This window comes from Scardinius erythrophthalmus (assembly GCF_964197995.2).
Source record: "Scardinius erythrophthalmus genome assembly, chromosome: 10".
NCBI classification, from domain to species: domain Eukaryota; kingdom Metazoa; phylum Chordata; class Actinopteri; order Cypriniformes; family Leuciscidae; genus Scardinius; species Scardinius erythrophthalmus.
The window spans coordinates 13,857,166-13,884,048 of record NC_138230.1 but is presented as its reverse complement, the minus strand read 5'-3'; the positions used below and the strand labels follow the sequence as shown (position 1 = coordinate 13,884,048).

The 26,883-nt window shown below is 40.7% G+C and overlaps 1 protein-coding gene across 2 annotated transcripts; it reads right to left on the bottom strand.

The window, feature by feature from the left end:
• Positions 1-659: 659 nt before the first annotated feature.
• Positions 660-25,716, bottom strand: LOC308696780 (uncharacterized protein). 2 transcript variants are annotated; one of them, XM_081375680.1, is made up of 8 exons: positions 25,597-25,716; positions 8,308-8,516; positions 8,160-8,214; positions 7,941-8,065; positions 7,627-7,853; positions 4,467-4,626; positions 4,162-4,272; positions 660-3,996 (listed from the first exon to the last, which is right to left on the bottom strand). In XM_081375680.1, the coding sequence occupies exons 2-8, from the start codon at positions 8,507-8,509 to the stop codon at positions 3,884-3,886; spliced, it is 993 nt and encodes a 330-aa protein (XP_081231806.1). In that variant the 5' UTR covers positions 8,510-8,516; positions 25,597-25,716; the 3' UTR covers positions 660-3,883. The 2 variants fall into 2 exon arrangements, with proteins under 2 accessions (XP_081231806.1, XP_081231807.1); XM_081375681.1 differs by having other exon boundaries at positions 8,308-8,512; positions 25,597-25,672.
• Positions 25,717-26,883: the final 1,167 nt, after the last annotated feature.

The following is a 26,883-nucleotide window of genomic DNA, read 5'->3' as shown; positions in this document are numbered from 1 at the left end:
CCCAAACATGAAAAGAGCTGAAAGAAGTTAAAGAGAAAACAAATAACGCACACTATAACAATTATATGTAGCGATTTTTAACACTGTAGGGCAGTACTATTCCCGGAAGCAACGAGTGGCCCAGCCCATGGTCCCGTGTCGTCAAAAACGCACGAAATAGTGCGCGCAGAAGCACATGCGCAAAACCGTTTTGTAAAATGATATAAGAATTATTTTTATTTTATAATATGTCATTTTACAAAAGGACATTTTACAAACCTACGTTTTGCGCATGTGCTCCTGCACGCACTTTTCCAGTCACAACACAGCAAGGGAGGACGCGCTGAAAACTGTAATGCTGTTCTCTTCCTTCATAACTCGTACTGAGAAAGTTTGAGTTGCAGAGGAATTTGAGACTTTTTCACCTGTTCAATCACATCAAATTTTCGTAATTAGTAAGTCCGTGCTTTTTCTCTTTTTGTTCTTATGTGCTGAAGGGCCGCTGTGCCTTGGTGAAACGGTGTTTGTATGTGAAGAGCTCTTTTCCAAAACGCCATAAACCTAAAAAGCTGCCTCAAAGAACCAGCAAAAGTAATGATTATGTAAAATATTGCAATAAGACATTTTAATTGTTTATTAATTTCTGTGTCGGCTGCAAAGATGAAGTTTATGATAGGCTATTCTATTGACTCGCGATCTTTGCAGTAGGCTAGTGAACGCACCGGAGAAATGCACATTTATTAGGCTACATAGTTTTATTTTTATGCATTAAATCCAGAAATTGGTAATGAAAAAAATATTAAAACTAAGATACAATTAATATAAAACGAAATTCGTTTTAAAGAAAGGCTTTGTGCTTTCTGTTTTGAGGTCTCTGTGAAAGTTTGAAAGTCTTTTAGTGCGCTTTTAGAGCGCTCGCGTCCATAATGGAGAACTGTCACGTGATATTGTTTTTTCCTCATAAATGCAAACACGAAAAATAAAAGACAAAAGACTTTTTTTAAAAGACAAACCATCAATTTTTGAAAAAAAAAAGAAAAAAAAGATGGATTTAGCGTTTTGGGGAAAAAATTGAGGGATTTATATTGTTTTGAAAAGAACATTTTTTACTTTGAATTTATCATCAACAATATTGTTGTTTGATTTAATAATCACTGTTGCAAGAGGTGCCTAGTTCCGTTGTTTTTTTATTTGTATTTTTTTGTAAGTGCACAAAGTAGGGGCTAACTCAGATTCTGTTTAGTTAGCTCCTTTATTGTTTTTTTTTTTTTTTCTATAGCCTACAGTAATAAGTCAAATGCAGCAAGTCAAAAGACCAACTGGACCTTCTTTGCCAGTTTGCACACATTTCTTTGAAGGATGGCAAAAATATCGTCTGAATATCAATATCGAGATATTGGAAAAAAATATCGAGATATTCATTTTTGTCAATATCTCCCACCCCTATATATATATATATATAGAGAGAGAGAGAGAGAGAGAGAGAGAGAGAGAGAAAAAAAATATTTTATCATCAGAACCAATATATGGAGCACAAAATGTCATGCTAGTTTAGTACACATAGCCTATAGTTCTATACAAAATGAATGTTAAATCTGTAAGCAGTTAAACTTACATGACCTATGAGTAAATGTTCTAAAACTCAGTCATCAAGAAAAGACATTCCAATCTCTGACTGGAAGGCACTGTCCAGGAGTGTGGGAGACAGTGTTGTAGTCGAGTCACCAACTGTCTCGAGTCTCAAGTGTTCGAGTCCAAGTCCGAGTCACCAAAGAAGAGTCCGAGTCATGTCCGAGTCGAGTCACCATTACCTGAGTTCGAGTCCGAGTCCGAGTCCGAGTCGAGTCTCGAGTCCCCAGTGTTCGAGTCCGAGTCGAGTCATCAAGGTTGAGTCTGTGTTATATTTCAAAACTGCCTACATTTCTCTACTATGGCACCTTTAAAGAGCTGATATAATTATAAAAGAGGGTCTACATTAAACAAAAATGACACCACTGTGTTAACAAATACAACTTTTGATTTCAATAATGTAGGCTATTTGTAGCCTAAATGTTAAAATTAACATTAACAATGCTGTAGAAGTGCAGTTTATTAATAGTAAATGTTAACTAATGTAGGCTAGTTTAATAAATGGAACATTATTGTAGTGTTACCGATTAGTTATACAACGATTTAGATTTCAGACGTCTCGTGAGTTCGTTGTTGGACGATGGACAGTTATTTTAACCATTCATTAAAGTGAATCGGTTCAAATGAGTCATTAGTTCGTGAATCGGACAATGTCATTAATGGAAAATTTTCTAAAATTCTAAAATTTGGATTTCTCTGACCTACATATGTGCATTTTAAGGTGTTTGAAGGCCAAAAAAATTGGATAACAATAGCTTTAAAAGCATGTCAGTGAGCAGTAGCATAAATTATTTGTCAAGCAGATAACCAACGCATTCTCATCCTAGGGCGTCATATACTGACGCTTTTGACATTTCGTCTAGATTGAACGCCCATGGCACCCTTTAGCATCAATATGACATGCACAGAGCTTTGTTCGGTCATGGGTAGGTTTAGGTCTGGTGTAGGGTTAGGGTTAGACCGCTAGTAGACGCCCTCTGGCCCATTTCTATCTGTGTCTCATATTGATGCTAAAGGGTGCCATGTGCGTTCGATGTAGACGAAATGTCAAAAGCGTCAGTACATGACACCTTGGGATGAGATCGGGCTGAGATAACAGATTCGTAACCATGAGAATGAGGATAAATGTTGTAATGAATGATCCACAGTACAAAATGGAAATGCAGAATATTTCTGCTTATTGTTGACAATACACAATCACATATTCCAAACAGGAATGGCCTTAAATGAGAAATCTTTCAAGTATTATTTTGCATAGATGTTACATTTCAATCAAACACCAGTGCAATCTTTTTGTGTCCAGAAGCAAATGAGCAATTTATATATTAGCATTAAAGATTGGTTTCAGCAATTTTTTTCTTTTTAAAAGTTAGAAGTTAGAAAAAGTTGGTTTTCTTCTTTGATTAGTGCCAAAACCATTGATTAACTCAAGAAAGAAAAAAGTTGCTGAAACCAACTTCGTGGGCTGGTGTGGCTACAGTGCCAGGGCTGAATTAATCATGTTATCTTATAACCCCAGCCCCTGATGTTTTTAAAACCTAGAAACGCCCCTGCATATAGCCTGAAAACATCTCATCTGACAGAGGACTGTGCGGCGGTGCTGACTGCGTTATTTATTATTATTTATATTGCTGTGAGATTCTTTGCTGTTGCGCACAAATCCTGGAGATATTCTAGGATAGGCTGAAATCACTCATGTGGTGCATCTCTGTGTGAGAGATTTCAACAATCACCAGTCAGAGACGGCAACAAAGCCAAAGCACAATGAAATAAGGCAACTTATGATTTTGGGGGTTTGCATGGGCTATTGTCTGGTTTCATATTTGTCAGTCAACTTTTCAAAATACATTCGGGGCCACACTCAAAACATAAGGGGCTGAAGCCCCGACAAAATCGACTGACGCCGCGTCTGATGTCAGCTAAATGTGCGGAACGCTTTTCAGAGAAGGCAAACATTTTTTGTTTGTTTTTTCAGCACAATTCACACCCCGCTGTAATTCAGGAGAAAAAAATCTCTGAATGCTCCACGTGTTGTTTGAAGAATGTGAGAGTGCGCACGCGGCTGGGGCTTTCTCTCTGCTCGTTCAGGAGAAAAAAAAGATGAGGTCTTGGTGCCCGAAACAGGAAAAGTGTAACATCTTATATCAAATTTTAAATCTTATTTTCTTTAGTCAGAAACTTCATCCAACATCATTCATTTGATGAATGTTCAAGTTCGATTTTATTATCCTCGAGTCTGAGTCCAAGAGTCATTAGTCCGCGAGTCCAAGTCAAGTCATGAGTCGGACTCGAGTCCAGATAATAAGGACTCCAGTTGTTCTCGAGTCCGAGTCCAGGACTCGTCGAGTCCTCCATCACTGGTGCGAGAAGTCACTTCTGAAGTCACATCTGCAGGGGAAGGAGGTTTTTATACAAAGTATACAATGACCATTTAAACAACTGAAGGTGATTTTCTTAACATAGATGCATTGACTCAACCATCATAGAATCGACCTATAGAACGTATGATAACATTACATGATAACACTTATTCATAATATCATTATCACTCACCTCCACAAACTCTTGGTCTCTTCCGACCAATTCGATCAATTGTGTACCACAAATACGTTTTTATTTCAGTTTCACAGTCTACCCTCAGTACACTGTGTTTTGATGCAGCATCTGAAAGAGTAAACCCGAAGAATGAATTGGAAATATGTTGGATGGTGGTCCTTCAAACTTACAACCGCTCTTGTACACTTTAAAGATCAAATTGGCAGAGATCACAGTTCACCAAGTGATTGAATACAGACAAAACATAAGTAAATATAAACTTTCTTGGTATGTGGGAAGTGTTCATGCAGCAGTGAGTTTACCTCGGATTACATCTGTTAAAATAAGCTTAGAGAAGGGCCTTTTATCTCCTCTGCCCTGCCAGTTGAACTCCATAGCCAGATCATCTGTTAGGACTTGCTGCATAATATTCTTAACCACATCCTTGGGCCCAAAACCTCCAATCTTTGACAGATATTTTACCTGTAAAGAAAATGCGGTTTCAATTTATTTTGATGGTCCCTTCCATTGACTATTAGTAACATTGCACCTACATTGTCAGCAAACTATCATTAGAGTGTTAGTAGAGTATTATTAGGCTGGTAGGGTTAGGGTTAAAATAAGTTGACATGTTCTTGCAAAAATATTTATAGTCAGTAGCATGTCTGTTGGACCATCACAATTAATAAATTAGCGGACATTAAGCAGAGAGTCTACTAATACTCTAATGAGAGTTAGTTGACATGTTGTTGCAAAGATACTTAACAGAATGTTCAAAAGGGAAAATCTAAATAAAGTGTTACCGAAATGTATTTATTATAAATATTTTATTAAGTGTTGTTTATTATTATTATTATTATTATTATTAAATGTCTTGAAATACTTCATTCTTATTGGTCAAACACAGCATTTAGTGGTCAAATATTTTGTGTAATGACCACAAAACTCTGTATGTAGAATATAGCTCATTTGCACCATCTTGCACCAATTAAAGTTGAATAAAGAACCAAAGCTGGGTGAGAGAGAACATGAAATAGTTATCTGTGTTATGCTAATCAATCAAAAGAAATAAAAAATAATGCACATAAATAATGAATCTGCATTAATATTATAACACTATGGGCCCTATTTTAACGATCTAAGCACATGGTCTAAAGCGCACGGCGCAAGTTCACTTAGGGCAGTGGTTCCCAATCCTGGTCCTGGGGACCCACAGCTCTGCACATTTTATATGTCTCCTTTATCTGACACACCCAGTTCAGTTCATAGAGCTCTTTCCTAACGAGATGATGATCTGAATCAGGTGTGTTAAATGAGGGAGACATACAAACTGTGCAGAGCTGTGGGTCCCCAGGACAAGGATTGGGAACCACTGACTTAGGGCGTGTCCGAATCCACTTATGCTAGTTTAACGAACAGGAAAATATGGTCGGTGAGCCCGGCGCATGGTCTAAAAGGGTTGTCCCTATTCTCTTAATGAGTAATGGGTGTGTTTTGGGATTTACGTGCGTTTACCGAACGCGTCTCCAGAGCGCAAACGGATCTGCTCGTGCGTGAGGTAAAAGTGCGCAAGCAGATCATCTAGCCTACATAAAGATATGGTGGAAATTGGATCCGACTTGTCCCATAGACTACACAATAATAATCTTTTACATTGTAATCCTTTTATTTTAAATATGTGCCATGTTTGTGTGCTGCTGTGCATCCCTGTGTGTTTAATAAGCAGAGTGTACGCGCGTTGTGGACCCGCCTAGCGCACATTACTAACGCGCTCATTAAATAACCAAAATAAATAAATAAATTGCGCCATTGACTTTAGACCAGGTTTTACTTGGTCAATGGCACAGTCTATTTCTGTTGCCTCAAAATAGCAACGTGCCAATAATGCGCCAGAACACATGCATTGCATGTAAAACAGATTAATTGTGTTGTATTTTTGTTTTTAGAGCTGATGTAATGTTCGAGATTGTCAGTATAACATCCATAATCACTGAGACGAACAAGAGCCAGCAAAAACATGCTACTTACTTAAAGGGTTACTTCAGGATTTAGCATTAAGCTTTGTATTAGTAGAAAACCTGTAGTATTTTCGAATTACCATGCTTTCCCCCCTCATATCCCCCTGAGAGGAGAGATTTATGTATTTTTTGTCTGGAAAAAATCCTCCGATGACGCAAAAATCGTCATTTTGCGTCATCGGAGGATTTTCTGGCCAGAGGCTAAAGACTACAGCCAGTAGATGGCGTTGTTCCGCATGTTTTCAGCCCGCCCATAGAGGGTGGGATCTCACTCACAGAATGTACACAGTGTCAGCCGTCTTTCTTTGGAAGCTAAGCTAGCATGCTCTTGTTCTGTGGAGAAAGCTGAATAATAGGAGAAAGCTGAGTAAGTAGGGGTTACCATCTTCCTTTTCCCGGACTTGTCCGGCGGGCGAGACTGTTAAAAATGTCCGGGATTCGGCTTTTGCGTTCTGCGGTCGCCATTCATTGTTTACATGCACACCTCTCGTTTCAATCTAACTGAATTAATTCCGATCGGTGAATCTGACTGTAGTGTTTACATGAACGCTAAACAAGTGATTGGTTGGTTGATGTGCGTTTTAACATTGCTAAGAAAATTCCCGCTCCTCCGTGAGATATGCGAGACCCGGCGCGTCTCAGTAATGAAGCCACCGGCCTCGCGCCGTTCTCCCGCGGCCGTCAGCCTCGTCCTGCTCGCCACAGTAAACATGATGAATGGCGACTGTAGAACGCAAAAGCCGAATCCCGGACATTTTGGGTCTCTAAATCCCTGGCAAACTCATCACTTACTTAGGCTAGCCTTGTTGTTTTCAACTGTGCTCTCTAACCGGTAGGCGTGGCCTCCTAAGGCAGCGAAGCAAGTGCATTCTGGGAGTTGTTGTCTTTCATCCACATAAGCCAAAAATACATTTTCTGGCTTTTCTCAGTCTAGAAAGCTCCAAATTCAAAAATTTCTCCACATTTCTTCTACTTAAATGACCTATTTTAAATACACATTCATCTTCCCAGAGGTGAAGTATCCCTTTAAATCTACTCTAACCTGCTAATTCTAAGAAAAGTTAATTCTCTGTAATGTGACCCAATAGTCACCTGTTTGACATCTAATTTCATGATTGTAAGACTTCATCTGTCTAAAAAAGGCAAAAGCAAGGTAAATGTCATATGCATATGGTTTATGGGCGCAAATGCATTTGCTATTTAAACAATGTGGCGCAGGACGTGAAAATGATAACTGCGTCAGACTGAAACTAGCAAAAAACATTTGCGCCGTGCTTAGCACTGCATTGCGCCAGGTGTAAGATAGGGCCCTATATTTAATGTCCATTTTATTCATTTATTTATTTATCAAGTAGTCGTGGAATAAGCAGGATAATGTGCCGTCATTACTGCAAAATAAACCCCTTACAGGTGTTACAGGTCAGAGTGTACATTATCCCTTTCTTGAAATGCTGTGTTGACTTACATATTTTTGGCGTTTCGTTGCATTTCTGAGCTCATTTTCAGTCCTGACCACATCTTCAAAGGTTCTAAGAGGCAGATTTAGGCTTGTTTTAACATCTCTAGTGGGCAAGCTGCTACTGCTGGGGGCTTCAGAAACCGTATTGTCTTTCAGTAGTTTCTTTAACATAGAAGAGTTTTCCTGGACTGTGCTCTTGATGTCTCTCAGCATTTGGAGGAGATCATCCTTGTCTGTTGTGTAAAATGAGTTTTGCTGTAATTACAAAAAAAAAAGAGAAAAGACAAAACTTCTGATTATGACAAAAGAAGCTGACTCACCATCAGCTGACAGTCTGGATGTAGATGTAGGTGGTGTAGGAAGTGGGTTTTTTGACATGTCTTGAGTGCTTTCAGGTCTTTGTCTTTTTAGTATTCCAGGAAATCCAGTGGCTAATAGAAATGATCTTTATTCGAAAATAAACAATACTTTAACAAAACAGTACAAATTAATTATTTGATCTTTTAATAGGTAAAATTAAACAAATTTGTGTTACTTACCGTTCTTTCTGTTCTGTAATTACCTTTTGCCCCTCTTTAGCCTTATCAAAAGAGACTGCAATAAGAGAACTATTTTATTATATATTATTTGAGAACTTAATAAAAAAATTCAAAATTTAAACAATTATTTTAAATTAGTGACCATTACCATATTCTGTGTGAAAGCTAATATTTAATTTCTCCCATGGTTTCCCTCCTGTTTCAGGTTTAAGTCTCTTCTGAACAGCTTCCATGCACTTCTCTGGTGATCTGAATGGAGGCCAGTAACTTTGTTTCTTGTCTGAGCTCAACCAGTGTGATGGTGCCACCATCACCTCATCTGAGTCTTGCAGGGTGACAACTGCATACATGATCTGCCTAGCAAAAAAAAAAAAAAAAAAAAAAGAAGAAGAAGAGAAAAGAAAAGAAAAGAAAAGAAAAGAAAAGAAAAAAACAAGCCTGCATATTTAGCTGATATACTCAGGTATATATACTCAAAATTTGAAAGTTGACCAATCAAATCATCTAAAGTCATCAAATAATTCATTTCTATTTTGTTTGAAATTTGTCGTGAAATTAAGATCATCTGATTGGTCAGATTCCTAAATTACCGATAATACTTGTCACCTTTTGGTGAAAATGGAGGTTCTGACAGACAGGCCTATTGTCAGGGGGTGTTTTCAGGAAGACATGAATAAAGACACAGTTTTAATGATAAAAATCCACAGAACAGGCAAAAAGGCAGAAGCAAAACTCATTATATGTAAACGTGACCAGACAAACTAAAATGGAAATACACATAACTTATATACAAAAGATAATGAGGATAACACAGCTTTTCCAAGTTGTATCACCTGTGTCTCATTTCTTTAAACCCGTTTGTTCTGTTCATTGTCTGCTGTCACCAATGTGTTGTTCCCTTTCGTGGTCACTCCGAGTTACGTCGGATGACGACGATTGGGGTTTCGCTTAGAAAGCCTCTCACCTTCGAGTATATAAAACGAGCCAATGGCAATGAAATGCCATGGGTCTGCGGAATTTGCATAGCGTATCTCCGCCCACCGCAGGGGGTATATAAGGAAGTACGCTGCAACATGCAGATATGTTTTCGCTTCGGAGCCAAGTTCAGTACTTCACTCCACAAGCCTTTTGAGTGTCATCTCAAATCTCTTCGAGACGAGCGGCTCTTCAGTGTGTTGGTGTGACGGCGCTTTCCAGCGAGATCGCATTTCCTGCTGCTGATTTGTGCAGTAATCTGCCGACAGTGAGTGTGTTTCTCCCTGGGCGCTTCAGCACTCTGCTGAGCTTTTTCACTCTCTAAAAGAGCTGCACGCGGCACGTCTTTTTCAAGACGGTTCGCCCGTGTATTTTCTGGATGTGTGTGCGTGAGTCATCTGCCTAACGGTCGCGAGCGCTGTTTTGCGTGTTGGGCTTAATCACGTTCGGCAGCGCTCGTTGATGAGTCATGTTTTCATTGCGGGAACATGACCATCGCGATGTTTATAGATCAAGACTCAATGATCTCCATGTGAGTAGAGTCCCCTCTGCCACAACCCAATTTATCTCTTCCTCGAGAAGGGATACTTTGGCTGGTGGCCAGGGTGATCTGAGGGTTTGGTGTGGCACAACAACCGACGAGTCAATTCCTCGGGCCACACCCCCCTCCACATCGCAGACCATGCACTCACAGCATCACAAGGCGGGCTTGATTCCTCTGGAAATGAAGTTTCGACTGCGTTGCCTCCCACGGGAGTGCCATCGTTGCCGGGACCGATCCAGAGCTGTCAGCCATGCTTTCCCGGGCAGCTGAAAGCATCGTCTGGAGTGGCCCCGCCCTCCCCCCCGAGCGCTGTAAGCTTCTCCCGGAAGTGCATCAGGACGCCTGCGTTGCGCGAGACTCCACGTGACTTTCGCGGCCCGCGGGTGTCCTCCGCCTTCGCAGCTTTCGATCGCACGGCGATCATGGTCTGTACTGTATGTTCCCTGTCACTATCGTGGCACGGTCATGCAGTGCTGTGTGTCGCCTGCGCCTTCGATGCAGTGCTGTCCCGGGAGTTCTGTCGAACCGGCCGCAGTGGAACGCTAGTCCTTCCCTGGCCAACCCTGGCAGAACGCGGAAATTCTAACCACGCCCCCATGGTGGGACGCTATGCCTCCCATGCCCGGCCTGGTTTGTTCCGCCACGCACACTGCCGCCCTCGCTCAGGCGACATCAGCACCTGCGTGTTCCTGGGTCAGGTGATGTCCACTAGTGTGGTCCAGACATGGGCTTAGCCAGGTTGATGTGGGGGTGTCTGAGAGTTCATTTTCTAAGCTCCCCCATGTCCCGGGCTGGGCTCTTTGGCGGTGTGGCTTCTACCACCTGAAGTAGACTCGGGTCCTGCACCGATGGTCATCCATCCGTGTGGTCTCCTTAGTCTGCTTCCCGCCAAGGCCCCCTCCATGCGGTTGCTCCCCTCGGGTCTTCACCTGCCCTGAGCAGGAGCAAGTCGCAGGAGGGCGGCGCTGCCCGTCTCCGCCCCTTAGACTGCCACGCCAGCCTAAGCAGCACTCTTGAGATGGGCAGCCTAGTCGGCGGTGTGGTTGAGGATTGCACCCAACAGTCTTCGATCACTCTATAAGCAGGCGCAGGACCTTCTGCACCGACGGTCATCTGTCCGTGCGGTCTCCTTAGCCTGCTACCCGCCGACACCGCCCCTCTGCGTTCCTCCCCTCAAGCCTTCACTGGCCCACAGCACAAGGAGGTCGCAGGAGGGTGGCACCGCCTGTCTCCGCCCCTTAGCCGGCTAAACGCCATGCTAAGCAGCACTTCTGAGACGGGCAGCTTGGGGTTAGGGCTCAGTTCTTCTCAGGAGCTGGTAGCAGGGCCACTCCTTTCCCCGGTGGAGGGCCGGGGGGAAATTCTTGTTCAAGAACAGATGTCCCTTCCTCCAAGCCCCAAGAGGCTGTGGATGACAGCACGCGCCGCCCACGGGCCACGCTCCTCTCATCCCCCTCTGTCGCCAGACCCCTGCCAGAGCACACCCCCGTGGGACGCGCGCCCTCCCCTGGCCTCCTCTGGCAGGACGCGGTTAATGACCGTGCCCCCGCACAGGGCCGCTATGCCACCCTCGCCGGTGCCGGTCATTCCGCCTCGCTGCCCCACCGACGGTGCGTCTGTGGTTCGTATGACCCCTCTGGTGCACTTTCTGGAGGCCTGGCTAGAGCTTCCCAGACTGTCCCGCTGGGTCGAGAGAACCATCAGATTCGGCTACGCGATTCAGTTCGCGATATCTCCTCCCCGCTTCTGGGGAGACCGCTTCACTATGGTCGGTGACTCGGTGGCAATGCCCCTGTCATGAGAGCGGAGGTCGCCACCCTACTGGCGAAGGGTGCGATCGAGATTGTCCCTCCAGCCGAGATGAAGTCCGGCTTCTACAGCCCTTACTTCATTGTACCCAAGAAGTCCGGTGGGTTACGGCCAATCCTCGACCTGCGCGTCTTGAACCGTTCCCTTTACAGGCTGCCGTTCAAGATGCTAACGGCCAAACACATCCTCCAGTGTGTGCGGCCGCAGGATTGGTTTGCAGCGATCGACCTGAAGGACGCCTACTTTCATGTCTCTATTTTACCTCGACACAGACCGTTTCTTCGGTTTGCTTTCGAGGGGAGGGCATACCAGTATGCGGTTCTCCCTTTCGGGCTAGCCCTGTCTCCTCGCGTCTTTACGAAGGTCGTCGAGGCAGCCCTTGTTCCCCTCCGGGAACACGGGGTTCGCATCCTGAACTATCTCGAACGACTGGCTGATCCTAGCTCACTCTCGAGACCAGGTTTGCGAACACAGGGACCTAGTGCTCCGGCACCTAGCTCGTCTGGGCCTTCGGGTCAACTGGGAGAAGAGCAAACTCTGCCCCGTGCAGAGGATCTATTTTCTCGGTATAAAAAAAAAAAAAAAAAAAAAAAAGAAAGACTCGGTCGCCATGTGCGCGCAGCCACTGCTGACTTGTCTTCGTCAGTTCGAGGGCAAGAGTGCGGTTCCACTGAAACTTTTTCAGAGGCTCCTGGGGCATATGGCATCCGCAGCCGCAGTAACGCCGCTCGGATTGCTTCATATGAGACCGCTTCAGCTTTGGCTTCACGATCGAGTCCCGAGGTGGGCATGGCAACACGGCACGCTCCAAGTCCCAGTGACTCCAGCCTGCCGTCAGACCTTCACCCCGTGGTCGAACCTCAATTTTCTACGGGCCGGAGTGCCCTTAGAACGAGTTTCCCGGCATGTTGTTGTATCAACAGATGCCTCCACCACGGGCTGGGGCGCCATGTGCAATGGCGGGCTCCTGGACAGGACCCCAGCGCCTTTGGCATGTCAATTGCCTCGAGTTGCTGGCTGTACGTCTCGCCCTGCACCGCTTCCATGCGCTGCTCAAGGGTCAGCACGTACTAGTCCGATCAGACAATACCGCGACAGTAGCGTACATCAACCATCAGGGTGGTCTGCGCTCCCGCCGTATGTCGCAACTCGCTCGCCACCTCCTCATATGGAGTCAGAAGCATCTGAGGTCGCTTCGAGTCATTTATATCCCGGGAGACCTGAACCAGACAGCCGACGAGCTGTCTCGGCTTCGGCCTCTAGCTGGAGAATGGCGACTCCATCCCCAGACGGTTCAGCTGATTTAGGATCAGTTCGGGGACGCACAGGTAGATCTGTTTGCCTCCCACGACTCGTCCCACTGCGTCCTGTATTATTCCCTGACCGAGGGCACGCTCGGCACGGATGCACTGGCGCACAGCTGGCCGCGGGGCCTACGCAAGTATGCGTTTCCCCCAGTGAGCCTTCTTGCGCAGACCTTGCGCAAGATCAGGGAGGACGAGGAGCAGGTCATTTTGGTTGCCCCGTATTGGCACAACCGGACCTGGTTCTCCGAACTAGTACTCCTCGCGACAGCACCTCCCTGGCCAATTCCTCTGAGGAAGGACCTCCTTTCTCAGGGACAGGGCACCCTTTGGCACCCTTGTCCCGATCTTTGGAACCTCCACGTGTGGCTCCTGGACGGGACGAGGTAGGTTTGAGTACCCTACCACCAGCGGTGGTGGCTACCATCACTTCCGCTAGAGCATCGTCCACGAGACATGCCTATGCGTTGAAGTGGAACCTCTTCGTCAACTGGTGTTCTTCTAAACATCAAGAACCCACGAAATGCCCGATCAGTGTCGCGCTTTCCTTCCTGCAAGAGGGGTTGGAGCGAAGGCTGACTCCCTCCACCCTGAAAGTGTATGTTGCCGCTATTGCCGCACATCACGATGCAGTTGATGGTAAATCTCTGGGAAGGCATGACCTGATCATCAGGTTCCTGAGGGGAGCGAGGAGACTGAATCCTCCTCGTCCTCCCCTCGTACCCTCTTGGGACCTCTCAGTGGTTTTAACTGCCCTGCAGAGTGCTCCATTTGAGCCTTTGCAATCAGTAGAGCTTAAGTTCCTGTCTATGAAGACAGCGCTCCTGGTTGCATTGGCCTCCATCAAGAGGGTAGGGGACCTACAGGCATTTTCGGTTGACGAAGTGTGCCTGGAATTCGGGCCGGCTAACTCTCACGTGATCCTGAGACCCCGGCCTGGATATGTGCCCAAGGTTCCTACCACTCCCTTTCGAGATCAGGTAGTGAACCTGCAAGCGCTGCCCTTGGAGGAGACAGACCCAGCCTTGGCACTGCTCTGTCCAGTACGCGCCCTCCGTGCTTACGTAGACAGAATGCAGTGTTTCAGGACCTCAGACCAGCTCTTGTCTGTTATGGTGGGAAGCTGAAGGGAAAGGCTCTCTCAAAGCAAAGGTTATCTCACTGGATAGTGGATACCATTGCTTTGGCATACCAGCAGCAAGGTCGTCAATGCCCCCTTGGTGTGAAAGCCCACTCCACTCATAGTGTGGCTTCCTCTTGGGCTCTAGCGCATGGCGCCTCGCTAACAGACATTTGTAGAGCTGCAGGCTGGGCGACACCCAACACATTCGCGAGATTCTATAATCTCCGAGTAGAGCCAGTTTCTTCCCACGTACTCGCTTCAACCAGCCGGTACTAGATTCTGCTCAGGTGTCTTCGCTTGCTCGCCATTCCTCTCCACGGACGGGATACGTGCGATTATCTTCTCAGGTGAGTCTGATAAGCTCTGAGTTTCCTCCAGCACTGGTTACGTCAACGCCTGAGTTATGCCAATCTGCCATAACACAGCTTTTGCGCTTGACCAGGTGCCTCCATGTGCATGGTCCCCCCTCTGGGCGACCCCCACATGTGTATTCCACTGTAAGTCTCTTTGAGCGTGTCTTTCCCTTGGCAAGCCACCTTGCCACCCCTGGGGTTTAAATATTCCACCTGCGGCTAGACACCCCAGTGATACCCCATATGCATCCCTCTGGCTCATATGTGTCTCTCAAGCCCCCCCCCCCCTTAATGGTTGGGCGTAATTGCATATTTCTCCTGAGATATGCTTCCCAGTGTACCTTGGTATTCCTGTGTTAGGTAGGACTCCTTTGTTCGTGCTAGTCTCACAACAGGGAGCTCAGACTTACGCAGGGCACTGGATGACAGCCGAGGTGGCGTGATTAGACTGGAACCCCAATCGTCGTCATCCGACGTAACTCGGAGTGACCACGAAAGGGAACGTCTCGGTTACGTATGTAACCCTCGTTCCCTGAGTAGGGAACGGAGACGTTACGTCTTCCTGCCACTTCCGCTGTATCGCTGAAAAACGCCTGAGTTCAGTCTCGGCTCCTCAGCGAAGACATATCTGCATGTTGCAGCGTACTTCCTTATATACCCCCTGCGGTGGGCGGAGATACGCTATGCAAATTCCGCAGACCCATGGCATTTCATTGCCATTGGCTCGTTTTATATACTCGAAGGTGAGAGGCTTTCTAAGCGAAACCCCAATCGTCGTCATCCGACGTAACGTCTCCGTTCCCTACTCAGGGAACGAGGGTTACATACGTAACCGAGACGTTCTGTTTGTAATTTGCTATTCCTGCAAATAGTTTCTTTTAGTTTTTTGTATTTAACAATGTTACTGCTGAATAAAGATCTTGCTTATCTCATTCTTGCGCTACCATTTGTGACAGTTAGTGTAGGCCTTTTAATCTGAAATCTGATAATGTCTTGATTTAAAAACTACAATAACAAATCATTTCCATTGTCATTTTATTATTAATTACTATTTTTCATAGGACAACAGACATGATAGATATGATAGAACAAATAAATAGTTTACGCATTAATTATCTTTAATTGCAAAAAACAGTGTAAAAGTCTCCAATGCAGGGTAACACAGAAGGGCTTATTACGTCCTGTGATGTAGTTTGTAGTGTTTTGGGGGCAGTCATGTGTTTTTGTTTTGAAAGGGCTTCGGCAAGATGGCAGCGTGAACAGTCAAAAGTTTTGAGCTCTCTGTGCCAAACTTTAAATAGGAAGCAGTTAACGTAGCTGTCAGAAAAAGTTATTTTTTTTTGCAATCTAAGATATCTTTGACCCGTTCACGTGTGCCTGCTTATGACGGCCAGTGGAGGAAAGAGTACTGAAAAAACATCAAGTAAAAGTACCATTACATTGCAAAAAATGTAGTGCGAGTAGTGTAAAAAGTACCTGTCCAAAAAACTACTTGAGTAAGAGTAAAAAAGTAGCCAATTTAAAAGTACTCATGAGTAGTGAGTAGTGAGTAGTACCGAGCTGCAGATTCTACCCCCTTATAATAAACACTGTGCACTACAATTCATAAATAAAAAAACATTGTACATACTGTAATTCACATTATATTTTGTTCTTTGTCAGAAAGATTGAAGAATATCTATCATCCATCTTTTTTAAAATGCATCAAATCAGTACACTCATCACCATTTAAATCATATTGTGTGAAAAAAAAAATGCATTTAAAATAGGCGTAAGGCCACTGAGCCTGAGCATGCTATTGTTGCACATAAAATATCAATGTTCATAACTGTGCAAAGAATTCAAAAATCTTTAGAAACTCATATGATAGATCAGCATCACACACCATGAAATGGGTTAAAGGGTAACTAAACCCTAAACCAACTTTTTTTAGTTAATGCTCTGTAAGAATGGGGCTTTATTAGTGCTGTTCACGGATTCAAGTAATTTTTTTGACATTTGTGTTTAAAGTGTTTTAATTTTACAAAATATGATATGGCAGAGGCAGGCTAAATAGACATTAATTGCGCAGATATTAACATAAATAAATACATACATACTATTCAATTAAAATAAACATAAGACTTATTCATGTTTCTTTATTTATTTTTATCAATTGCAACAATTAACTACATTAATTAATCACGATTAATTGCCATTAAAAAAACGTACATTTTATAATGTAATAATTTCACAATTAATCTCCAAATTAATGTAGAAAAACATAAAACAGTATATTTTAAATATTTGTCTAACAGGTAGGAAAAATATACAGAAATTGAAGTTATCAAACAGTTTGCACTGCATACAATTTAAATTGTACATAGATTAATCCTTATTAAAGTAAAAAAAGATCTTTAGTCAAGAGCAGTGAGTGCTTTTCTCTGTTACCTTTGTTCTTTGATTAACTTTACTGACAGAAAGCTTTTTTTTTTACTAATAGACTGCTCAGACTGTTCTTATGAGGATACTCGACAAAACGGACATTTTGACATAATTGCGTGTGTTAATGCCATCTCTCTCATGTTCATCCATCCTCGGATGCTGCTGTTCTTTGCGCGATTTTTTCCCCCAAACTACTTCAGTGGAAATCCCGCCCTGCAGCCGATTCTAAAGATTTTATTGGTCATGTGAATCACAGTACTGATTGCCTACACCAAACACTGACCCCTAAACCCATAGATGTCTATGCCTAAACCCATAGATATCATATAAAGGCTAGATGTCTCGTCCGCGCTGCTGGCCAATGGAGCTCGACATCCGCACACGGCGGCCATCTTACCACAGGGTGCTCGCTCACTCATAACATGGTGCATGTACTTTTAAATAACCATAACTTGCTCAATTTTCTACCGATTTTCAAACGGTTTGGTTTGTTATAAACGTCAGAGATGTAGCTATTATACTGCATACATATGAATAATTATGTTCAAAATGTTTAAGCATTCAGAATTATAGCCACGTTAATAACGTTTGTAAGAAACCAAACCGTTTGTAAATCCGTCCAGATTTCAGCGAGATAAGAGGATTTGTGTGCGTGCTGCTCACTCACCTTAATTCACAGAGCCCTGTGGTAAGATGGGCGCCGGTGATGCCGGAAGTGACTCCGCCTTAAGACATCTAGCCTTTATATGATATCTATGCCTAAACCTACCCGTCATTGTAACCTTAACCAATGAAATTAGCTGCAGGGCGGGATTTCCGCTTAACTGGTTTGCGCCCTTTGGGATTTTTTAAAAAAAAATTATAGAAAGATTAAAAATACGGGAGAAATACGGGAAAATATTTAAACGGGATGATAGCGGGATAGCAATGTAAAATACGGGAGAATCCCGGGAAAAACGGGAGGGTTGACAGGTATGCCTATTATGGCATTTAAAATGTTCCTAATTAGGGGTGGGAGATATTGACAAAAATGAATATCTCGATATTTTTTTCCAATATCTCGATATTGATATTCAGACGATATTTTTGCCATCCTTCAAAGAAATGTGTGCAAACTGGCAAAGAAGGTCCAGTTGGTCTTTTGACTTGCTGCATTTGACTTATTACTGTAGGCTATAGAAAAAAAAAAAAAACAATAAAGGAGCTAACTAAACAGAATCTGAGTTAGCCCCTACTTTGTGCACTTACAAAAAAATACAAATAAAAAAACAACGGAACTAGGCACCTCTTGCAACAGTGATTATTAAATCAAACAACAATATTGTTGATGATAAATTCAAAGTAAAAAATGTTCTTTTCAAAACAATATAAATCCCTCAATTTTTTCCCCAAAACGCTAAATCCATCTTTTTTTCTTTTTTTTTTCAAAAATTGATGGTTTGTCTTTTAAAAAAAGTCTTTTGTCTTTTATTTTTCGTGTTTGCATTTATGAGGAAAAAACAATATCACGTGACAGTTCTCCATTATGGACGCGAGCGCTCTAAAAGCGCACTAAAAGACTTTCAAACTTTCACAGAGACCTCAAAACAGAAAGCACAAAGCCTTTCTTTAAAACGAATTTCGTTTTATATTAATTGTATCTTAGTTTTAATATTTTTTTCATTACCAATTTCTGGATTTAATGCATAAAAATAAAACTATGTAGCCTAATAAATGTGCATTTCTCCGGTGCGTTCACTAGCCTACTGCAAAGATCGCGAGTCAATAGAATAGCCTATCATAAACTTCATCTTTGCAGCCGACACAGAAATTAATAAACAATTAAAATGTCTTATTGCAATATTTTACATAATCATTACTTTTGCTGGTTCTTTGAGGCAGCTTTTTAGGTTTATGGCGTTTTGGAAAAGAGCTCTTCACATACAAACACCGTTTCACCAAGGCACAGCGGCCCTTCAGCACATAAGAACAAAAAGAGAAAAAGCACGGACTTACTAATTACGAAAATTTGATGTGATTGAACAGGTGAAAAAGTCACAAATTCCTCTGCAACTCAAACTTTCTCAGTACGAGTTATGAAGGAAGAGAACAGCATTACAGTTTTCAGCGCGTCCTCCCTTGCTGTGTTGTGACTGGAAAAGTGCGTGCAGGAGCACATGCGCAAAACGTAGGTTTGTAAAATGTCCTTTTGTAAAATGACATATTATAAAATAAAAATAATTCTTATATCATTTTACAAAACGGTTTTGCGCATGTGCTTCTGCGCGCACTATTTCGTGCGTTTTTGACGACACGGGACCATGGGCTGGGCCACTCGTTGCTTCCGGGAATAGTACTGCCCTACAGTGTTAAAAATCGCTACATATAATTGTTTAGAATGTTATAGTGTGCGTTATTTGTTTTCTCTTTAACTTCTTTCAGCTCTTTTCATGTTTGGGGGGTCGGATTGTACAAATTATGAAATTTTCGATATCCCAATTTTGCATATCGTCCAGACAACAATTTGGATATTATCGTCTAAACGATATATCGCCCACCTCTATTCCTAATATTGTTTTAGAAGTCCCCAACAACAGTTTTGCATGCATGCAATGACAAAAAAGACTTTAGTTTTCTTATAATATGCATTTATTTTTACCTTTTGACCGCGATTCTCAAATGATTCGTTTAGTGAAAACGAATTCACTTTTCAAAACCCCGCCTTTACGTGACGCTAATCTGCGGTGATTGGTCCGATGATGTTAGCAGTGTTTACAGAGATAATACTTATTGTTTAACCCTCTGATGGTCCTCGGTCATTTCTGACCGAAAAATTTTCTGTTTTGAAATTTTAAAAATCACAGCTTCATCGGAAGGTTATGAAACTTGGTGACTTTTCTGGCATTAGGTATGTGAATACAAAAAAAAAAAAATTGAGGCCATGATCCGAGCATGCTAAGTGGTCGTAAACAAAAAGAGTCACACTCGTGGTCTTCGGTCAAAAATGACCGACCCATTGGAAATGAATGGGAAATTTACAAAAACACAAAAATTCTCAGAATTTTTGTCTGTACAATCTACAAATCGGACACGATTCTAAAAAAAAGTACACCGCAGTAAAGGGGTGACACTCTACAACATCAAGAGTGCAAAAAATTCACACCCACCCCCACACACACACATACAAACACACGTTTATACACATACACACCAATAAATTCAGATTACAAAAATCTGTTTTGAATTTTTAAAAATCACAGCTTCATCAGAATGTTACGAAACTTGGTGACTTTTCTGGCATTAGGTATGTGAACACACAAAAAAATTGAGTTCATGATCCGAGCATGCTAAGTGCTCGTAAAAAAATTAGTTATGATTTTGGTCTTCAGTCAAAATTACCCCCATAGGAAATGAATGGGAAATTGACAAAAACACAAAAAATCTCTAAAAATCAGCCACGATGCAGAAAAAAAATGTTCAGCAATGAAGGGGTGAAGCTCTAAAACATCAAGAGTGAAAAACATAACATAATTAATAATTATAATTAATATATGTATATATAATTAATATAATAATTATTAAAATTATTAAAATAATAATTAATAAAATGTTATAAACCTTGGCAAAAAGTATTATTTGAGAATTTCTAAAAAAATACATTCAATCCACAACTTAAAAGTAAGTAATTTGGTCCAAAAACAACTAGAATTCACAAACATCTCCATTTAGAGCTATACAGGCATCTAGTGGTAAACCCATGCAATAACATGTTTTATTTAATTTTATGATTAATAAATTGATGATTTTTTTTTTTTTTTTCTGAAAGCCTAGTCTCTATTTTACCCGAAAATACTGCATAGAATTTAAAAAAAAAAAAAAAAACAACATTATTTTCAATGGCAAAAAATGGACTATAAATATTGCATAAATATTAATAAGTTCAATCAAATTGTCTCAAAATTCTAAATTAAAAAGAATAAATATTATAGAACAAAAATAAATTGCATTGGTTTTTACTGGGATGGAGGAAGTTTCATTTTTAGGTGTCCGGTCATTTATGACCGGGAAGGCCCCCAGTGTGACTGCTAAACGAAGACCATCAGAGGGTTAATACGGAGTACAATGATGCTTTTATCAATTAAATTGTGTTATAATAATGATTATAGTCCACTGCTTTGTAGTTTGTAGTAAAACATTTAAAATGAGATAGGGAATTTAATGTTATGTTAGCGAGCATAGCCCAGAGTTCATTGTAAAAGCACAATCAGTCTTTGTTTGCGTTAGCCCGAGGCATAAACATAACGTTTTTACAAAAAAAAAAAAAAAATGCAGTTACGAGGTATTATTCTATTCTTTAAGACAACTCCGAAAACAACGACAAACACTTCACATATCTCAATACAATTGTCATTGAAGACCTAGAAGCTAAACGGTGCTTACACAACAAACCAAATAATTATTAAGCTAAGCATGCTACATAAAACATAAAAGCAACAATTATTAATAACACTTACAGGTTGTGATACGGAGGAGGAAGCTGATGCAAATACACTTAGAAGAACTGAACCTTTCTTCAATATCAGCCGGCTCGCGAATCCAAGTTTGATTGCATTTAAGTTGGTAAAGCAATCTTCTTCAAAATGGCGCGAACAAAGCACAAGGCTCGGACTATACTTCTGTGGTATAGTTGCATATATGAATTGTAGCCACTTAGTCTTCAAATGCTTCAGAAGAACGCAGCATCTCGTCGCCGTGATGTTTTCAAGTTTTCCCTGGCCTTGGAGCACAATAAGTGGGCGTATCGTATTCAAATAACTTGACAAGTTGACGTCATCTAGTCAGAGAAAAAGCTTCGGTCTTCTAACGATTCATAAAAATGACTCAGAGTCGACTCTTACTTTTGAAAGACAATAACTTTATATACGGTGCACTTTCATATTTCAAACTTTGCAGGATGTTTTTGTTCACTTAGATCTATGTTACACACTACATGAAAGGTAAATTTCAAAATTCCATAATAGGTGCCCTTTAAATAGAGAGATTAAAAAATACCCAATTTCTCTCCAAAACGGTACCTCACCTATTGCACTGAAAAAGGCTAAGATAGTGAGCTAACACTAATTACACTGTAATTACATGCCATTAGGCCTAAATATGTTACAATTTAAACGTAAATGCACATTGAGAATTGCATCATTCCTTACATTTTACACAACTACATTTACTAACATTGTAATGTTGATAATATTATTTTTAAGGAAAATTGTGCATTAAATAGGGAAGTTATATACTGTAGATATATATATATATATATATATATATATATATATATATATATATATATATATATATATATATATATAACAAAAACAAAAGTTGAACATGAAAAATGTTTTTGCGCAAGTGCACTTGCCAAATGAAGACACATTGTATGGATCAATCAAAAAACGTTGTTTATTAACGAGCTGTAGTCATGCACTGACAGAAATGCAGTTCAAGTTAACGCCATGGTTCATAAGGTGCACTGATACTGAATCTGGCTGCATGGCGAGCGTGAAACGCGGCAGTGCACAGATCATGACGCGCGTCTCTCTATAATGTGATTGTGAAGTAAATGGGAACGGGAATTCACCGCATTATGAACTCGTCACGCAATATTGGTTAATAAACTCACACAACAGAGTCTTCTGGCTACTGTATCCTTGTCAACCTGAGTTCACCCGTGACAGTACCGATACATCACTTAAAATGTACTCAAGTAAAAGTAAAACTACACAATTTTTAAACTACTAAAAAAAAAAAAGCACACACTGTGCACTACGTGTACACCACACCCTGTAAAGATGGTGCATTGTGGGAAATCAATGCCAATAATAAACGAGCGCACAACTGATGCGGGCGCGCGCGGTAAATGACTTCCGCGAGAGGATAACAGATCTACACGCGAAGAAACGGGAACTTGCGAGCTCATTCAAACCCTGCGCGCGCGCATAACATCATCTCTGCACGCAATACAAGCCCTCGCGCGCGCGCATGATCATTCCCCACGCGCTCGCGCTTGATCTGCTCTCGCCTGCTGCTTCTGCTCGCTCAAACACTTTTATTTTTGGCAGTCGAGGGGCGGGACTTACTGTTTTAATAACCTCAAATGTCATTGGTTACTTTTCCCCTTTTCCAGAAGTCAGTTGCGATTGGACGCCTGTCCAATGACTCGTAATTCACTTGACTTGAGACATGAGACATCACTTCATTTGTTTTATTTATTGTGGTTTATTGATGTGTAATGTGATTTAATGCATTGTTAATACAGAATAGATTTTTACCAGATACTTTATTAACAGAAAGTCTTATTGCATTGTGTTGTTAAGAGATATTTAGGCTACATACTATGACGCATTTCCATGGTTATTAGCATTGCAAATTGACCCAAATTTGTATACATTTTTACATTTTATATTTATAACACTGTGATTTGTGATATTGGCATTAAAATATCTTAAAGAAATTGGAGAAAAACGGGAATGTAAAGTCATACAAGTGAAACTCGAAAAATTAGAATAAGTTAATGTGCAAAAGTTCATTTATTTCAGCTTACAAGGTGAAACTAATTCAACCTACAAGGTGAAACTAATATATTATATAGACTCATTACATGCAAAGTGAGATATTTCAAGCCTTTATTTGTTATAATTTTGATGATTATGTCTTACAGTTTATGAAAACCTTTTCACAATATTCTAATTTTGAATTTGTTTCTAATTTTGAACTTTTGCACGATGTTTTAACTTTTCGAGTTTCATCTGTATTTGCTGTATATCACCACTACATTACCACTACTCTCATTCACCACTATTTACGTTTACCCAACCAAAATTATATTAGTTCTGTGAACCTCAGAAATGTAAAACGTGACCATTAAATAGTTGCAAATATAACAAGGGCTTTGGATGAAAGATACATTACTTGTTTATATCAATATTCAAGAGTTGTTGTGTAAGCTTTTTGTTATCATCTTGTGTATTACTTTTATGTCAATTTTGAGTGGTTTATTATATTTTCTATTAAATGTAAAAGGGATTCTGGCTTCTCAAGATACAGTACAAGGCATAAATAATTACACCCCTCTGAAACCCAAACAAATTCAGAATTTTTTTCTTTATAGGTCTAGGACATTTTTTTTTTTTTTTTTAAGATATGTTATGTTCAGATGGGGTGTAATCATTTATATGGTGTACTGTACTTGCCTCATACTTTCTCTTATTAGGTTATTAGTTAGATGGTTAAGATCACTTTATAATATTTTAATATCTAATTTGCTGGGTTTAATTTTGTTCCTCTATATTTTGTAGCAAATTCTGAAAAGGCATATGTAAGCTAATTCATGCTGTGTAGGCTACTGTATCTTAACTTGAGAAGCCAGAACCCCTTTTGCATTTAATAGAAAACATAATTAACCACTTATATTACCTAAAATGTATGTGTCATTAGTCTAGCCTAAATATTTCTTAACGACACAATGCAATAAGACTTTCTGTTAATAAAGTATCTGGTAAGAATCTATTCTGTATTAACAATGCATTAAATCACATTACACATCAATAAACCACAATAAATAAAACAAATGAAGTGATGTCTCATGTCTCAAGTCAAGTGAATTACGAGTCATTGGACAGGCGTCCAATCGCAACTGACTTCTGGAAAAGGGGAAAAGTAACCAATGACATTTGAGGTTATTAAAACAGTAAGTCCCGCCCCTCGACTGCCAAAAATAAAATTGTTCGAGCGAGCAAAAGCAGCAGGCGAGAGCAGATCAAGCGCGAGCGCGTGGGGAATGATCATGCGCGCGCGCGAGGGCTTGTATTGCGTGCAGAGATGATGTTATGCGCGCGCGCAGGGTTTGAATGAGCTCGCGAGTTCCCGTTTCTTCGCGTGTAGATCTGTTATCCTCTCGCGGAAGTCATTTACCGCGCGCGCCCGCATCAGTTGTGCGCTCGTTTTTTATTGGCATTGATTTGCCGTCATATTCTGGGGGAAAAGAGCATTGTTGTGTGTAACTGCCAAATATGAAGACAGTTAGGAATGAAATCTCTGGAAAGGAGAAATCTGATAAAATGTACAGTAAAGAATGTGTGTATTGCTAATGCCATTGACGGAAACGCAAATAAATGTATTGACACCAGTAAATAGAGCATTGACGCAAGTAATGTAACAATTAACGCAAGCAGGGAAAATGTTAACCCAAGAAAAAGCAACATGTGTGTAAATGTAGAGATAATGTGTTTCAATAGTGATTATAAAAGCGGGTTTTTAGAGCTCTCAGGGGTGGAAGATCTTTTGGAGAGAGAGAGAGAGAGAGCAAGCAGAAGCCAGCTACAAGACTACATCCTCAGATTACAGCTCACAAATAACATCAATATTTATGATCATTTTATGTTGTGTTTTTAGTGTATTTTATGGTCATTGTCCCACAGCAAACAAAATAAATATTACATGATGTAATCGTTAAACAATTAGAGAAATGTTATTAATTTTTAAACATGAAAGTGTATTTTTGTTTAACATTATATAATCCATAAGTTAAATTGTTGTCTATATGTTGTCAATATGTCATTATCATACATTTAGTGTCTGTCGAAACGTCACTAAATAAGTGTCTGTCCAAAAATAAAGTAAATGTATGTGTGGTAGAACCCCACTTTATGTACAATACATACGGATTCTAAATAATAATAATAATAATAATAAAATACAACACTTCAGTTGTGTTTTGTAATGGTATAGACCTTTTAATAATGGATTTTTAATGAGTGCCTTTCTTGCTTTGTCAAATGTTTGTTGGATAAATTAAACAACAATATTGTTGTTGTATTTCTTTGGATTGTTAAACTATTTTTTTTAAGCATCATAATAATTTGAAGGAAGTTACCTTATATCTACAGGTAAAGTCTGTGTGGAACAGGAGACTGTCGTCGATTCAGCTGTCAAGTTGAGAAGACTTATGCACTGTTTGATAACTGTTTCTCATATATCTACATTTCCTGAACCTGCCACACTTTTACTTTCATTTCTACATAAGTGTGCTGAGAAAATAAGTTTCTATTTCTGAAAAAAAAAAAAAAAAAACAGCAGAATGAAATGTCACGTTGTTGTCAGTTACATTGTCTACATGTTTCCATGAGTTCCTTACTGTGTTATTCTGCAATTGTTGATGAAGCAATGAACATTTGAGCATGAATTATAAAGATTTGGATTACAGCACACAAATAAAATAATACATTTTTATGATCATTGTATGTTGTATTTTTAGTGTATTTTAAGGTCATTGTCCCACAGCAAACAAAATGATGTTGGGAACAGCCGAGCACAACCTAACACTTTTTGACTTTCTCAGTTTGTGTAAATCAACATTGGGTTTAGAGTATTAATTTTATTAACCCATTTAATCCCAAATTTTTCCCAGACACAAAAATATCCAAATCATGTGTCATTACTCATTAGTATCCCTTTGAAACAATCAATCATAATTTTTTGAAATTTTCATGGAAAAGTGTGTGAAAAAGTGTGTTTTATGATCGGTCACAATTGTGACCGGTGGGATACTGTGTTGTATCAACCATTGTATTGATTTAATATAGGTCTGTTTGACCTGTGCAGTGTGTTTGTGTGTGTTTTTGTGTGTGTGTGTATGTTTTTTTTTTTTTGTGTGTGTGTTTTTGTGTGTCTGTGTAGGTGGGTGTGTGTGTGGAGATCAGACATCAGAGGAGACGTGACCATGTGTGTGTGTGTGTGTGTTTGTGTATGCGTGTTTGTGTGTGTCTGTCTGTGTCAGGGCCGGATTAACAATTTCCTGTGCCCTGGGCAACAAGACTCAAGGCCCCCCGTAGTTAGGGGGGTTGGGGGGCATACTCCCCCGAGAAAATTTGGATTTCTCTGACCTACATATGTGCAATTTAGGACTTTTGAAGGCCAAAAAATTATAAGAAATAGGCTAGCTTTAAAACCTTGTCATTAGATTATTTGTCAATACCTGCTCTCTCCTCATCTTCATATTTCTTATTCTCTCAGTCTTCTTATCCTGGCCTATTTCTACCCCTCCTAAAGCTGAACTTTGACTGATAGTCTTTTCATTTTCGTCTGTGTCAGTGACGAAAATAAACATAGGCTCAACTGATATTTATACGTTTTATGAATCATTTTCTTAGACATGTTAATT

Bases quoted from the DNA above. Each gene is read 5' to 3' on its own strand.
- LOC308696780 (XM_081375680.1), bottom strand. From the start codon at position 8,509: ATGTATGCAGTTGTCACCCTGCAAGACTCAGATGAGGTGATGGTGGCA. The intron at 7,854-7,940 runs GTGAGTCAGCTT...TTTACACAACAG, and splicing joins ATCCAGACTGTCAGCTGATG to ACAAGGATGATCTCCTCCAA. The intron at 3,997-4,161 runs GTGAGTGATAAT...CTTCCCCTGCAG, and splicing joins GAGACCAAGAGTTTGTGGAG to ATGTGACTTCAGAAGTGACT.